General features: G+C 40.4%; 1 protein-coding gene and 1 long non-coding RNA gene across 3 annotated transcripts; both read left to right on the top strand.

Moving 5' to 3' along the window:
- Window positions 1-391: 391 nt before the first annotated feature.
- Window positions 392-9,899, top strand: LOC120032235 (tetraspanin-8-like). Of its 2 annotated transcripts, XM_038978229.1 has the most exons (9): window positions 392-461; window positions 619-675; window positions 1,959-2,081; window positions 2,438-2,503; window positions 2,615-2,710; window positions 2,953-3,057; window positions 3,168-3,188; window positions 5,086-5,166; window positions 9,372-9,899. In XM_038978229.1, the coding sequence occupies exons 1-9, from the start codon at window positions 405-407 to the stop codon at window positions 9,636-9,638; spliced, it is 873 nt and encodes a 290-aa protein (XP_038834157.1). In that variant the 5' UTR covers window positions 392-404; the 3' UTR covers window positions 9,639-9,899. The 2 variants fall into 2 exon arrangements, 1 of the variants encoding a protein (XP_038834157.1); XR_005473799.1 differs by lacking the exons at window positions 392-461; window positions 619-675; window positions 1,959-2,081; ... (2 more) ...; window positions 2,953-3,057; window positions 3,168-3,188 and having other exon boundaries at window positions 3,737-5,166.
- A 6,054-nt stretch (window positions 9,900-15,953) lies between these two features.
- On the top strand, window positions 15,954-16,808 carry LOC120032207. Its single transcript, XR_005473796.1, has 3 exons — window positions 15,954-16,063; window positions 16,376-16,435; window positions 16,695-16,808. It is a non-coding gene; the product is annotated as an uncharacterized LOC120032207 (long non-coding RNA).
- Window positions 16,809-17,024: the final 216 nt, after the last annotated feature.

Below are 17,024 nucleotides of genomic sequence, written 5' to 3'. Positions count from 1 at the left end.
CTACTCAGAGGCTTTATGAATATGGGCCCAGCTCCCTTTTACATGGTGTTGATTCCTCAGTACTCCCCATATAACCTGTATAGAATCCATCTGTATTTTGTATGTCTTCGTGGGGTCATGAACTACAACACAACCTTATGACTCAGGAACAGTCCTGGGTTGTATTCGTTAGGCACCAAACTGAAGACAGATAACAACCTGGGAGGGACTAACTGAACCTGTCCAATAAGAAACGCTTTAGTTTTTTCTATGATGTGCACCAATGAACACCAACCTGATGTCTAAGAGGAACTCTGTAAAATCACTGTCAAGACACTTGTCAGTTACAGGAAATGACATAAAACCCAGAGCTTCAATGCACATTCTCTCAGAGAGCGAGTCAGAGGTGAGACCAGAGCTGCAGCATGTGTTGTTCCTGCTCTGTTAGAGGCTGGCTGCTTTTCTTCACAATCCTACAAGTGGTAACGGCAACACTTAAATATCATGTTATTATATTGTATTTATTTTTAATCAATCTTTAACGGATGCCTTTTTTTTTTACATCTGAAATTGGTCTCCAATGTTATGAATATATTTATTTTATAATCGTTTTTCTCCCTAAAATGTATTTTTCTTCAGATCGATGGCATGACTTTCATTGTCACCCCTTGGAAGTATTACAAGAGTAGTGAAAATGTAAGCAACATTTTTTAACCTGTTATTTTCATCTTGTAGTAACTGCATTGTAACAAACTACTGTGTGTTAATGTTGAGGGACCTAGATGAACGTCTGTCTCCTGTCTGAGGGGTGTGTGTTAATGTTGAAGGACCTAGATGAACGTCTGTCTCCTGTCTGAGGGGTGTTAATGTTGAAGGACCTAGATGAACGTCTGTCTCCTGTCTGAGGGGTGTTAATGTTGAAGGACCTAGATGAACGTCTGTCTCCTGTCTGAGGGGTGTGTGTTAATGTTGAAGGACCTAGATGAACGTCTGTCTCCTGTCTGATGGGTGTGTGTTAATGTTGAAGGATCTAGATGAACGTCTGTCTCCTGTCTGATGGGTGTTAATGTTGAAGGACCTAGATGAACGTCTGTCTCCTGTCTGATGGGTGTGTGTTAATGTTGAAGGACCTAGATGAACGTCTGTCTCCTGTCTGATGGGTGTTAATGTTGAAGGACCTAGATGAACGTCTGTCTCCTGTCTGATGGGTGTGTGTTAATGTTGAAGGACCTAGATGAACGTCTGTCTCCAGTCTGATGGGTGTTAATGTTGAAGGACCTAGATGAACGTCTGTCTCCTGTCTGATGGGTGTTAATGTTGAAGGACCTAGATGAACGTCTGTCTCCTGTCTGATGGGTGTTAATGTTGAAGGACCTAGATGAACGTCTGTCTCCTGTCTGATGGGTGTGTGTTAATGTTGAAGGACCTAGATGAACGTCTGTCTCCTGTCTGATGGGTGTGTGTTAATGTTGAAGGACCTAGATGAACGTCTGTCTCCTGTCTGAGGGGTGTTAATGTTGAAGGACCTAGATGAACGTCTGTCTCCTGTCTGAGGGGTGTGTGTTAATGTTGAAGGACCTAGATGAACGTCTGTCTCCTGTCTGAGGGGTGTGTGTTAATGTTGAAGGATCTAGATGAACGTCTGTCTCCAGTCTGATGGGTGTGTGTTAATGTTGAAGGATCTAGATGAACGTCTGTCTCCTGTCTGAGGGGTGTTAATGTTGAAGGATCTAGATGAACGTCTGTCTCCTGTCTGAGGGGTGTTAATGTTGAAGGATCTAGATGAACGTCTGTCTCCTGTCTGATGGGTGTGTGTTAATGTTGAAGGATCTAGATGAACGTCTGTCTCCTGTCTGAGGGGTGTTAATGTTGAAGGATCTAGATGAACGTCTGTCTCCTGTCTGAGGGGTGTGTGTTAATGTTGAAGGATCTAGATGAACGTCTGTCTCCTGTCTGAGGGGTGTGTGTTAATGTTGAAGGACCTAGATGAACGTCTGTCTCCAGTCAGATGGACTATCTTCACAGCAGGTGTGGTGTCCTTTCTCCTTGGCATCACGGGTCTGCATGGAGCTCGTAAGAAGAACAAGAACTTCCTGACCACGGTAAGTTCAGTTCTTAAAGGGGCAATCTGGGATTCAAACAATGGCATCATCCTGCTGCTATTTTGCAAACCGCTGAGGGATGGGGCTTGAAAAATGTAACCACTCTCAAACCGGAATATGTTTGATCTAAGCTCCTGAGGCTTTGTAAATTATATTCTTCAATAATAAATAGCTACATATTGTTAATTTAAAAGTCCAAAACCCGATGTCTCAATCCCAGATTTCCCCTTTAAAAAAGCCAAGAGCAAAGAAATACTTTTTATTTGACCCGTTTTACTAAGACCAAGTCAAGTCTATCACGGTGTACAGTGTATTGCGACCAATATAATGTTTACTTTATTCATTGGGTGATGCAGTTTTCATTTGGATCTTGTCTTCGGTGCATTGGACTGTGGTTTCTGGCCTACTACCTTCCACATCAGGTAAGACAGAATTACAAGTTCAAGTCCATAAAAATTTAATTAAACAAATATTTAAAAATAACGTTGGTATTTAATTAATTCTGTGTCCAATCCCCACCAAAAAATCTCCAGCATCAAAATGTGATGAAAGCCTGGCATGAAGAGTACATCCCATTGCACACAAACGGAAGAGGTCAGGTACAAACAGTGGCGTCACTGCAAACCATTGTAAGATATTTTCTAACAGGATGTGGTTTTATATGATCAGTTAAACTGGTCTAAACTAGATCTTAAGCAACCGTCCACACCCATGTAATTAAATGTTTCACTTTAATCAACAAACAATCAGAAAAACTGAAAAGTTGTCCTAAAAAAGTACTTTTTAAATAATTCTGTTAAATATGTATTTAAATGTGTATTGCCTTGCCGTTTGTCCTGTTTCCTGTTTCACTCTTCTTAATTCTGAACAGGGGAAATGCTGTGGATTGGTCAATGGGTATGAAGATTGGGGATCTAATGTCCCCTCCTCGTGTAGATGCGATCCTCTCCGACTAGAGTCCTGTGTTCTTACTGAGGTAAAACTGGGTAATAGATGTACAGAAATTACACTAGGACTGTCTGTACATTCACTGTATACTTGTATGGACTGAACACTGAAATTCATGTATTTTCTCCCTGTATACAGTATGGCTTTGTTTACAAACAAGTGAGTATTGGTTTTCCTATACATACAGTAGTCTAGTTATTCTAATAGCTAGACATAACATGTCCTATACATACAGTAGTCTAGTTATTATAACAGCTAGACATAACATGTCCTATACATACAGTAGTCTAGTTATTATAACAGCTAGACATACCACTTCCTATACATACAGTAGTCTAGTTATTCTAATAGCTAGACATAACATGTCCTATACATACAGTAGTCTAGTTATTATAACAGCTAGACATAACATGTCCTATACATACAGTAGTCTAGTTATTATAACAGCTAGACATAACATGTCCTATACATACAGTAGTCTAGTTATTATAACAGCTAGACATACCACTTCCTATACATACAGTAGTCTAGTTATTATAACAGCTAGACATAACATGTCCTATACATACAGTAGTCTAGTTATTATAACAGCTAGACATACCACTTCCTATACATACAGTAGTCTAGTTATTATAACAGCTAGACATAACACGTCCTATACATACAGTAGTCTAGTTATTATAACAACTAGACATACCACTTCCTATACATACAGTAGTCTAGTTATTCTAACAGCTAGACATAACATGTCCTATACATACAGTAGTCTAGTTATTCTAACAGCTAGACATAACATGTCCTATACATACAGTAGTCTAGTTATTCTAACAGCTAGACATGACATGTCCTATACATACAGTAGTCTAGTTATTCTAACAGCTAGACATAACATGTCCTATACATACAGTAGTCTAGTTATTATAACAGCTAGACATACCACTTCCTATACATACAGTAGTCTAGTTATTATAACAGCTAGACATAACATGTCCTATACATACAGTAGTCTAGTTATTCTAACAGCTAGACATAACATGTCCTATACATACAGTAGTCTAGTTATTCTAACAGCTAGACATAACATGTCCTATACATACAGTAGTCTAGTTATTATAACAGCTCAACATAACATGTCCTATACATACAGTAGTCTAGTTATTATAACAGCTAGACATAACATGTCCTATACATACAGTAGTCTAGTTATTCTAACAGCTAGACATAACATGTCCTATACATACAGTAGTCTAGTTATTCTAACAGCTAGACATAACATGTCCTATACATACAGTAGTCTAGTTATTCTAACAGCTAGACATAACATGTCCTATACATACAGTAGTCTAGTTATTATAACAGCTCAACATAACATGTCCTATACATACAGTAGTCTAGTTATTATAACAGCTCAACATAACATGTCCTATACATACAGTAGTCTAGTTATTATAACAGCTCAACATAACATGTCCTATACATACAGTAGTCTAGTTATTCTAACAGCTAGACATAACATGTCCTATACATACAGTAGTCTAGTTATTATAACAGCTAGACATACCACTTCCTATACATACAGTAGTCTAGTTATTATAATTCTAATAGCTCAACATAACATGTCCTATACATACAGTAGTCTAGTTATTCTAACAGCTAGACATAACATGTCCTATACATACAGTAGTCTAGTTATTCTAACAGCTAGACATAACATGTCCTATACATACAGTAGTCTAGTTATTATAACAGCTAGACATAACATGTCCTATACATACAGTAGTCTAGTTATTCTAACAGCTAGACATAACATGTCCTATACATACAGTAGTCTAGTTATTCTAACAGCTAGACATAACATGTCCTATACATACAGTAGTCTAGTTATTATAACAGCTAGACATAACATGTCCTATACATACAGTAGTCTAGTTATTATAACAGCTAGACATAACATGTCCTATACATACAGTAGTCTAGTTATTATAACAGCTAGACATGACATAGAGCTGTTGGCGTTGTTATTCATTGTGTAATTCCTTTGTTGGTATTATTTCAGCCTTGTCTTGATCTAGTTGTGAAGATGTACATGGACATGAATATTGTGAGGAACACCTGTATTTTCTACGTGGTCATTACGGTGAGTGCTGTACTTGTACCGGAGAAGAGCCATTTTTCTCCCTCACTTCACATGGATCAAGTCCACCATATTTAATCCACAGTGATTTAGTGCTCTATTTCAACAACCCTAATGCATAGGTCAATCTTAGCGCTGGTGGTAGCTTACAATTCCAATGTAAGTCTGTTATAGTCTGTTAAACAGTTTAATTAATGACTAATAATTAAGCGCTATAGGTTCGGGGGTGAAATATTTTTGCTATTTTCACAACCACAATGATAGGCGCAGTTGCTGGTGTTGGCGCGAAAGGGCTGGGTTTTGATGAATAAACAAGTCTTGCCTTGGAATCAACTCCAAATCCAATGTTAGTCCGTTAGTTTGTTAAACAGCTTACAGAAACAAAATAACAAAATGTAGACCTATCACATCTTTGCTAAATACAAATCTAAATCTATTTTATATTGGAGATTCTTCAAATAGCCACCCTTTGCCTTGATGACAGCTTTGCACAGACACACTCATATCTCTCCAGAGATTTTCAATCGGGTTCAAGTCCTGGCTCTGGCTGGGCCACTCAAGGACATTCAGAGACATGTCCCGAAGCCACTCTTCTGTTGTCATGGTTGTGTGCTTAGGGTCATTGTCCTGTTGGAAGGTGAACCTTCGCACCGGTCTGAGGTCCTGAGAGCTCTGGACAAGGTTTTTATCAAGGATCTCTCTGTACTTTTTTTGTGTGTGGGGGGGCGGGGGGGCTCCCGAGTGGCACAGCAGTATTATGCACTGCATCTGAGTGCTAGAGGTGTCACTTCAGACCCTGGTTCAATTCCAGGCTGTATCACAACCAGCCGTGATTGGTTTCCCCATATGGCGGCGCACAATTGACCCAGCGTCGTCCGGGTTTGGCCGGGGTAGGCCGTCAAAAAATAAGAATTTGTTCTTAACTGACTTGTCTACTTAAATAAATAAAAACTTTGCTCCGTTCATCTTTCCCTCAATCCTGACTAGTCTCCCAGTCCCTGTCGCTGAAAACATCCCCACAACATGATGTTGCCACCACCATGCTTCCCCGTAGGGATGGTGCCAGGTTTCCTCCAGACGTGACACTTGACATTCAGGCCAAAGAGTTCAGTCTTGGTTTCATCAGACCAGAGAATCTTGTTTCTCATGGTCTGAGAGTCTTTAGGTGCCTTTTGGCAAACTCCAAGCGGGCTGTCATGTGCCTTTTACTGAGGAATGGCTTCTGTCTGGCCACTCTACCATAAAGGCCTGATTGGTGGAGTGCTGCAGAGATGGTTGTCCTTCTGGAAGGTTCTCCCATCTCCACAGAGGAACTCTGGAGCTCTGTCAGAGTGACCATCAGGTTCTTGGTCCCTGACCAAGGCCCTTCTCCCCCGATTGCTCAGTTTGGCCAGGTGGCCAGCTCTAGGAAGAGTCTTTGTAATTCAAAACTTATTCAATTTAAGAATGATAGAGGCCACTGTGCTCTTGGGGAACTTCAATGTTGCAGAATTGTTTTGGTACCCTCCCCAGATCTGTACCTAGACACAATCTTGTCTCTGAGCTTTACGGACAATTCCTTTGACCTGATGGTTTGGATTTTGCTCTGACATGCATCGTCAACTATGGGACCTTTATATAGACAGGTGTGTGCCTTTCCAAATCATGTCCAATCAATTGAATTTACACCAAGTGGACTCCAATCAAGTTGTAGAAACATCTCAAGGATGAGCAATAGAAACAGGATGCACCTGAGCTAAATTTTGAGTTTATAAGCAAAGGGTCTGAATACTTATGTAAACAAGGTATTTCTGTAGTTTTTTTTCCTAAATGTTGATATATTTCTAAACCTGTTTTTGCATTGTCATTATGGGATATTGTGTGTAGACTGATGAGGGAAAAATAATCTAATCAATTTTAGAATAAGCCTGTAACGTAATTTTTTACGAATGCACTGTAATTGCTCCCCGTGGACATATAATATTAAAACAACGTAGACTACGGAGAGTTTAGTTCACAGTAGCTGTACAAAGATCCTACATAAAGATCCTATATAAAGATCCTATATAAAGATCCTATATAAAAAGAAAAGGAGAATGTCCACTCACTCTAATACTGCTTCCAAATGTAATGTTTTATAGACATATTGGAACCTGGTTACAGATCTCATTCACACTTCTCCAGAAGTTGCATTGTGTGCACGCCACGGACGTTCTCACCATAAAACCAGGACGGTGAATCATTCTAATCAGTTAGGTTTTAATCAAATTCTACAAAAAACAAGCAATCTGTTTGATTTTTCAACAACAATAAATACATGTAAAATGTAGCCTAATGATATCATAAGATAAGACATGACGTAATGCTGTTGAACCTTTGTTACCTAGGCCTAGGGTAAGGGGTTTTGGATAAAAATAAATAAAAATAAATAGGAAAATAAACAATTGTTACAAGAAAAATAACTTCTAAATACGAGGTTCACCGGTATTCACCAAGATGTTCAATTGTCGTTTCATGATGGGCATTGACACACATAGCCTACATCATGGAGGGGGTTTTAAACATGTTGCCTACATCATGGAGGGGGTTTTACACACTTAGCTTACATCATGGAGGGGGTTTTACACACGTAGTCTACATCATGGAGGGGGTTTTACACACGTAGTCTACATCATGGAGGGGGTTTTACACACTTAGTCTACATCATGGAGGGGGTTTTACACACGTAGTCTACATCATGGAGGGGGTTTAACACACGTAGCCTACATCATGGAGGGGGTTTTACACACTTAGCCTACATCATGGAGGGGGTTTTACACACGTAGCCTACATCATGGAGTGGGTTTTACACACTTAGCTTACATCATGGAGTGGGTTTTACACACTTAGCCTACATAATGGAGTGGGTTTTACACACGTAGCCTACATCATGGATGGGGTTTTACACACTTAGCCTACATAATGGAGTGGGTTTTACACACTTAGCTTACATCATGGAGGGGGTTTTACACACTTAGGCTACATCATGGAGGGGATTTTACACACTTAGCTTACATCATGGAGGGGGTTTTACACACTTAGCCTACATCATGGAGGGGGTTTTACACACTTAGTCTACATCATGGAGGGGTTTTTACACACTTAGCTTACATCATGGAGGGGGTTTTACACACTTAGTCTACATCATGGAGGGGGTTTAACACACTTAGCTTACATCATGGAGGGGGTTTTACACACTTAGCTTACATCATGGAGGGGGTTTTACACACTTAGTCTACATCATGGAGGGGGTTTTACACACTTAGTCTACATCATGGAGGGGGTTTTACACACGTAGCCTACATCATGGAGGGGGTTTTACACACTTAGCCTACATCATGGAGGGGGTTTTACACACTTAGGCTACATCATGGAGGGGGTTTTACACACGTCCAAAACAGGAGCTGCAGTGGTAAAATAATGTAGGCCTGCCTACAACACACAGATACAAAGGTAAAATAATGTAGGTCTGCCTACAACACACAGATACAAAGGTAAAATAATGTAGGCCTGCCTACAACACACAGATACAAAGGTAAAATGATGTAGGCCTGCCTACAACACACAGATACAAAGGTAAAATAATGTAGGCCTGCCTACAACACACAGATACAAAGGTAAAATAATGTAGGCCTGCCTACAACACACAGATACAAAGGTAAAATAATGTAGGCCTGCCTACAACACACAGATACAAAGGTAAAATAATGTAGGCCTGCCTACAACACACAGATACAAAGGTAAAATAATGTAGGTCTGCCTACAACACATAGATACAAAGGTAAAATAATGTAGGTCTGCCTACAACACACAGATACAAAGGTAAAATAATGTAGGCCTGCCTACAACACACAGATACAAAGGTAAAATAATGTAGGTCTGCCTACAACACATAGACGCAAAGGGAATGTCACTGTTTTGCTCCTATCAAACTTGATCTTTTAATGAAGCTTCGGTGATTGAAGAATAATTTCCAAGCGGCTTCACAAGCCAAACACTTTATTGGTGGTCTTGACTAGCCTTCTTAATGGCATTGGGCAGGAAAGAAAGAGAACTGCCTTCATTGAGAGGAAGGGAAGATATGATTTATTTTTAATAAATTAAGTATTAAACAACACATTTGTTTACAATAGACAAGCCATATCTTATAGGTTGAATATAAAACCCATTTCATTGTCTCTTACTTGCAGGCCATTGAAATGCTTCTGGCGTTGGTAATGATCCGTAGAATCCAAAAAGCCTCCTTGGCTGAGGTGACCATGGATCTTAGTTATAGAAACGCAACCAACATGGAAATGGCAACTACTCAAACTCCTCCCATGCTGCCTGCCGGACAAGCTCCTCCCATGCTGCCTGCCGGACAAGCTCTTCCCATGCTGCCTGCCACACAAGCTCATCTTCACGCCAGCTCTTATTACCCGCCACCACCTCCGTACCAGTACGATGGGAAACACTAGAGGGACGTGACTGACCTGCGAACCCATGTTGAATTTCCTCATTGGTTACAACTGGACCAGGGTTAGATTTAAGGCTAGGGTTAAGTTTAGGGTTGGGGTCAGTTTGAGTGTTTTCCTTCTTTGGACTGCCAATGTGTTGCACCCCAATATTCCTTAGTAAAGGCTGAGCACTTCTGTTAATGTGAGACAATGCAGAAGTTTGTGGGTTCTGGAAATAACGTGGCCGAGTGAAGGGGCCCATTGCATTGTCAAACAATCACCCACGTGAAGCACCAGTTTTCCTGTCTGGTAACTCCTCTAACGTCAAATAAACGTATTTTCTAAATACTTTGTCTCATTTTCTAAAGTTCTAAACTCGAATGTTTAATTCAGTTAATCATTTGTTGGCTTTCAGTGACGTGTATAAAGGGTTAATGTTTTCATGTTTCTTGTGGAGGTTGTCAGGGCTGCTTTGTTAGTTCCCATCATCCTGTTCAACAGTATTGTGCCTCACATGCAGGTACACGCAGTACGTGCAGATCAGTGCTGTTAAAAATACAAAACCACAGTACATTGTTTCAGAGGACTGGAAAACAATGCTTGTCGTGAGAAATGAAACCACAAGAGTGTAGATGGGACCACACAAGGGTTTTCCAACTGTTGAAAAAGTCCCTTTGGTTTTACTCTGTTTAAATGTACGACTATCTAACCAAACTGCACCCTCACAGAAGTGATTGTTTTGGTCATACTAAGATGTAGGGCTGCATCCTAAATGGTACCCTATTCCCTACATAGTGCCCAATGGGCCCTGGTCAAAAGTAGTACACTACATAGGGAATAGGGTGCCATTTTGGACACAGTCGTAGTCTTTGCGTGACCTAGATGAGCATTTGCATGTTTTCCACTGAAGAAGGAAGTGATTGACATGTTGTTTTACCCCCAAAATAAATAAGAAATAAATCAAATGTCAAAGGCGGGATGACTCATTAAGAAATCAGGGCTGATATTTATACATCTTCTCAGAGAAGGAAGGTTGATCTCGGATCTGGTTTTCTTCTTATAAATAAGATAACATGTGTTGATATTACATGGGCAGGGGGACTTGATCCGAGATCACTACTCCTACTCTCAAAGGCTTTATGAATTTGGGCCTGGTTCCCTTTAGATTGTGTTGATTCCTCTGTACAAAAGGTGCTATCTTGAACCTAAAAAGGTCACTTTGTCTCCTATACGAGAACCCTTTGAAGAACTATTTTTGGTTCCAGGTAGAACCTATTTTGTTCCAGGTAGAAGAACCCTTTTGGGTTCCATGTAGAACCCTTTCCACAAAAGGGAACCAAAAAAGGGTTCTACCTGGAACCAAAAAAGGGTTCTCCTATGGGGACAGCTGAATAACAATTCTGGAACCCATTTGTGTCTGTATTGTAAGTATGGAATCCACCTGGGCTTCATAGGTCTTCCTCGGTACCATTACTGAACTATTGAAACACGTAATGAACGAGGAACATTCCTTGGTCATATTCATTAGGCACTAAATTTAGCTTAGGTTTAATTAAGGCTAGGGTGAAGTTTAGGGTTGGGGTCAGTTTGAGTGTTTTCCTTCTTTGGACTGCCAATGTGTTGCACCCCAATATACCTTAGTAAAGGCTGAGCACTTCTGTTAATGTGAGACAATGTAGAAGTTTGTGGGTTCTGGAAATAACGTGGCCGAGTGAAGGGGCCCATTGCATTGTCAAACAATCACCCACGTGAAGCACCAGTTTTCCTGTCTGGTAACTCCTCTAATGTCAAATAAACTTATTTTCTAAATACTTTGTCTCCTTTTCTAAAGTTCTAAACTCGAATGCTTAATTCAGTTAATCATTTGTTGGCTTTCAGTGACGTGTATAAAGGGTTAATGTTTTCATGTTTCTTGTGGAGGTTGTCAGGGCTGCTTTGTTAGTTCCCATCATCCTGTTCAACAGTATTGTGCCTCACATGCAGGTACACGCAGTACGTGCAGATCAGGGCTGCTTTGATAGTTCCCATCATCCTGTTCAACAGTATTGTGCCTCACATGCAGGTATACGCAGTACGTGCAGATCAGTGGTGTTAAAAAGACAAAACCACAGTACATTGTTTCAGAGGACTGGAAAACAATGTTTGTAGTCAGAATTGTAACCACAAGAGTAGGTGGGACACACTTCCAACTACTACTGAAAAAGCCCCTTTGTTTTTACTCTGTTTAAATGTACGACTTTATAACCGAACTGCAACCTGGCGGAAGTTATTACTGTGCTCATCATAAAATACAGGACTTCATCCTAAATGGTACCCTATACCCTACATAGTGCCCAATGGGCCCTGGTCAAAAGTAGTGTACTACATAGGGAATAGGGTGTCATTTTGGATGCAGGGATAGTCTTCGTGTGACCTAGATGAGCATGTTTTCCAATGAGGAAGGAAGTGGTTGGATTGTTGACTGTCCTGTCGCTCAGGGTGACGTTTCCCCTAGGTACAGATCTAGGATCAGCTCCCTCTCCCCCAATCCTAACCTTAACCATTGGTGAGGAAAATGCTAAACAGACCCACGATCAGAGTCTCGGGGTAACTTCACCCTACAGCCTGTAATCTCTATGAGGGACACACTCCAACACATAATTTACAAACAAAGCCTTTGTGTTTAGTGAGTCCACCAGATCGGAGGCAGTAGGGATGACCAGGGATGTTCTCTGTTTAGTGAGTCCACCAGATCGGAGGCAGTAGGGATGACCAGGGATGTTCTCTGTTTAGTGAGTCCGCCAGATCAGAGGCAGTAGGGATGACCAGGGATGTTCTCTTGATAAGTGTGTGAATTGGACCAACTTCCTGTCCCGCTAAGCATTCAAATTGTAACGAGTACTTTTGGGTATCAGGGAAAATGTATGGTGTAAAAAGTACATGATCTTCTTTAGGAATGTAGTGAAGTAAAAGTTGTCAAATATAAATAGCAAATGTGAAGTACAAAAAACAACTTAAGTAGTACTTTAAAGGGTTTTTACTTTTATATCTTATTTACAACTGCGACCTGGCCAAGATAAAGCAAAGCCATGCGACACAAACAACAACACAGAGTTACACATAGAATAAGCAAGCGTACAGTCAATAACACAATACAAAACAAAGAATAACGTCTATATACAGTGTGTGCAAATGGCGTGAGGAGGTAAGGCAATACATAGGCCATAGTAGCGAAGTAATTACAATTAGCAAATTAACACTGGAGTGATAGATGTGCAGATGATGATGTGGTAGAAAGTAGAAATACTGGTGTGCAAAAGAGCAGAAAAGTAAATAAAAACAAGATGGGGATGATGTTGGTGGATTGGATGGGCTATTTACAGATGGGCTATGTACAGCTGCAGTGATCAGTTAGCTGCTTGGATAGCTGATGTTTAAAGTTAGTGAGGGAAATATAAGTCTCCAGCTTCAGCTATTTTTGCAATTCGTTCCAGTCATTGGCAGCAGAGAACTGGAAGGAAAGACGGCCAAAGGAGGTGTTGGCTTTGGGGATGACCAGTGTGATATACCTGCTGGAGCGCGTGCTACGGGTGGGTGTTGGTATCGTGACCAGTGAGCTGAGATAAGGCAGAGCTTTACCTAGCATAGACTTGTAGATGACCTGGAGCCAGTGGGTCTGGCGAATAATATGTAGTGAGGGCCAGCCAATTAGAGCATACAGGTCGCAGTGGTGGGTTGTATATGGGGCTTTGGTGACAAAACGGATGGCACTGTGATAGACTGCATCCAGTTTGCTGAGTAGAGTGTTGGAGGCTATTTTGTAAATGACATCACCGAAGTTGAGGATCGGTAGGATAGTCAGTTTTACAAGGGTACGTTTGGCGGCGTGAGCGAAGGAGGCTTTATTGCGTAATAGAAAGCCGATTCTAGATTTAATTTTGGATTGGAGATGTTTAATATGAGTCTGGAAGGAGAGTTTACAGTCTAGCCAGACACCTAGGTACTTATAGATGTCCACATATTCTAAGTCAGAACCGTCCAGAGTAGTGATGTTAGTCGGGCAGGCGGGTGCGGGCAGCGAATGATTAAAAAGCATGCATTTAGTTTTACTAGCGTCTAAGAGCAGGTGGAGGCCCCAAACGGAGTGTTGTATGGCATTGAAGCTTGTTTGGAGGTTTGTTAACACAGTGTCCAAAGAAGGGCCAGATGTATACAGAATGGTGTCGTCTGCATAGAGGTGGATCAGGGAATCACCCGCAGCAAGAGCGACATCATTGATATATACAGAGAAAAGAGTATGCCCGAGAATTGAACCCTGTGGTACCCCCATAGAGACTGCCAGAGGTCCACAGTAGTACTCCTAGTAGGAGTGGATGGGATTCCTCAATGAAGTGTTTGTTGTCAATTACGAAGTGATGGCTAGTTTTCATGCACATTTTTTCATTGAGAAATACTGCAACAAACATCTTAGATAGATGTAAAATTGTGTGACTAAGACCTCTGCAAAAATGTCAAAATGCATTACAGATTTCTTGGCTATGAGTCAGAAAGTTACAGGCGCACATATATCATAGCCCCAAGACATGCTAACCTCTCACCATTACAAATTGTGGTTAGATCTTTTTCAGATCTGATCTGATTGGTCAAAAGTATTGGGCTCCCTGTGTAAATGCACCCAAAGTACTGCAGTGGCCTTGAGTAATCTTACCCCACCCTTTCACATACTCTCTAAGAGGTGTCCGTCTGCACTTGTGGCGTTGATCCGGAAAAATCTAAAATTTCACTTCAATGCTACTGAATTTGGCTACTATGACTGAAATATGAATATTTTAGAAAATAATTAAATTGAAAGGTGTTGATGTTTTCTGTTTAATGGCAGTGCCTTGACTTGGACGTCTGATTACAAATGGCATTCCTATCTGAACTCGTCAGCTCATTGTAATGCTGTGCAGAGCAGAGTGAAGGATCCAGCTTCTTTACAGAGTTGAGCTACTGGACTTGTATATCCACTGAAAACAAATATGTGCTTTTTCAACTTACTATTTCAAGTTATTGTGCTACATCAAGTATTCTGAGTTATATCAACTTTAAATGTTCAGATATCCTCACCTACACCACATTTAATTTGATTAAAATAGAGTACCAGTCAAAAGTGTGAACACACCTACTGATTCAATGGTTTTTCTTTTTTTTTTTACTATTTTCTACATTGTAGAATAATAGTGAAGACATCCGAACTATGAAATAACACATATGGAATCATGTAGTAACCAAAAAAGTGTTAAACAAATCAAAATATATTTTAAACTTGAGATTTTTGGTTCCAACCTCCGTGTCTTAGTGAGACGCAGGGGAGGTGAACGGCCGATCTCCGCATGTGTTGTTCCCACCGTGAATCATGGAGGAGGAGGTGTGATGGTGTGGGGGGGGGGGGGGGGGGTGCTTTGCTGGTGACACTGTCAGTGATTTATTTAGAATTCAAGACACACTTAACCAGCATGGCTACCACAGAATTCTGCAGCGATACGCCATCCCATCTGGTTTGAGCTTAGTGTAACTATCATTTGTTTTTCAACAGGAAAATGACCCAACACACCTTCAGGCTGTGTAAGGGCTATTTGACCAAGAAGGAGAATGATGGCGTGCTGCATCAGATGACCTGGCCTCCACAATCACCCGACCTCAACCCAATTTGGACCGCAGATTGAAGGAAAACCAGCCAACAAGTGCTCAGCATATGTGGGAACTTCTTCAAGACGGTTGGAAAAGCATTCCAGGTGAAGCTGGTTGAGAGAATGCCAAGCGTGTGCAAAGCTGTCCTCAAGGCAAAGTGTGGCTACTTTGAAGAATCTAAAATCTAAAATATATTTTGATTTGTTTAACACTTTTCTGGTTACTACATGATTCCATATGTGTTATTTCATAGTTTTGATGTTTTCACTATTATTCTAACAATGTAGAATAATAGTAAAAATAAAGAAAAACCCTTGAATGAGTAAGTGTGTCCAAACTTTTGACTGGTCCTGTAAGTACAGTGTATCTACTCTGTTTTCCTGGAATTCACTAGGAAGAGGAACCTGCTGTACTCTCCAATCCCACCCAGACAAGTGCTGTGCTTCCCGTAGGACAAATAAAGCCCAAGTGTTTTCAACTGGCAAGAAGAAAATAAAACCTATTTTGATCCATTTCTTCTGCTGTAGTTGGTGACCAAGGGCTTTCTGCCAACTAACGTAGTAGTTAAAGTAAACAACCTTCCAAACTTGGTCATTTTCCACCCTCCAACAGAAACAAGTTGAAGGATCCTCTTTAAACACAGTAAATCAGCCCAGGGTCTTGTGTTCAGTCCATTATCCGTCCAGTTATAGTTTGAAGCAACTGTTTGGGATCGAGGACTTATTTATCGCACTATGGGGAATGGCAGAACGTACACGAGAGGACTGTGCATCACTTTCAATGTCCTGCTTCTGGTACGTACTGGTTTGACCTGCCAGGTCTGACCTTTTTTTTGTTGCTAATTAGTTATTTAGTTAATTGGTTATGTTATGGATTCATCATTACAACAGTGTATAAATCACATTAAAAACACCTGTGTAACATTTAGTATCTAAAAAAGGGTCATATTAAAAACAAAATGTTAGTCTAAAATACAATAACAAAATGTAAAACATATTGAAGTATTGTGTAATATGCAGTGTAGTATGTTTCCAATAATGACGTCATACAGTATCTTAATACATTTATAACATACCGTAACGGACCTAAAATATCTATACTTGCAGGTATCTGGGGTATTTCTGTTTGTAGTTGGGGTTTCATACAGCTTCCAACACCCTCCTGAGGTAACAACTGGACAAATGTTTTATAACTCAGAGAGTTTCTTCTTATGTAATAAAATAATAACACAATTTACAATTAACTGTAAATTACCAAAGTCGTCAGGTCCTTTAACTGACCTTTAAATGACCTGATGTGAAATGACATTGTAAAAACCTACAGTACGTCACCTAAAGTGATGTTAACAGCAACACAAAGATGCACAATTATTTCATTGACCTTTAATTGTTTTTTCCTTGACCTGTATTATTTGTGTGAGTGCAGTTTGACCATCGGAGTACCCTCCATGAGATGTACGTACAAAATGTGTTTGGACCCATTACTGTACTGTTCTCCATCCTGGGAGGCTACGCTGCCTACAGAGACAAGAGAATACTGCTGATCCTGGTAAGTGTCTCTAAGGCTCCGTTTACACAGGCAGACCAATTCTGATCTTTTGCCCAATTATTGGCAAGAGATCTGATCTGATTGGTCAGAATTGGGCTACCTGTGTAAATGCAGCCTAACAGGATTGGGATCAATTCCATTTCCAGTCCTGTCAATTCAGGATGTAGAATGACATTCCAATTACAAGTCTTTTCAATGCTTTTTAAT

The sequence above is a fragment of the Salvelinus namaycush genome, chromosome 38 (assembly GCF_016432855.1).
Source record: "Salvelinus namaycush isolate Seneca chromosome 38, SaNama_1.0, whole genome shotgun sequence".
NCBI lineage: Eukaryota > Metazoa > Chordata > Actinopteri > Salmoniformes > Salmonidae > Salvelinus > Salvelinus namaycush.
Note: the sequence above shows the minus strand (reverse complement) of the source record. Positions and strands in the feature narration are given on the sequence as shown.

What these genes read in the sequence shown, in the direction of transcription:
- LOC120032235 (XM_038978229.1), top strand. Translation starts at nt 405, where the DNA reads ATGTGTTGTTCCTGCTCTGTTAGAGGCTGGCTGCTTTTCTTCACAATC. An exon ending in TCTTCACAATCCTACAAGTG is followed by an intron (nt 462 to 618) that starts GTAACGGCAACA and finishes ATTTTTCTTCAG; the next exon opens with ATCGATGGCATGACTTTCAT. An exon ending in TGGCGTCACTGCAAACCATT is followed by an intron (nt 2,711 to 2,952) that starts GTAAGATATTTT and finishes AATTCTGAACAG; the next exon opens with GGGAAATGCTGTGGATTGGT.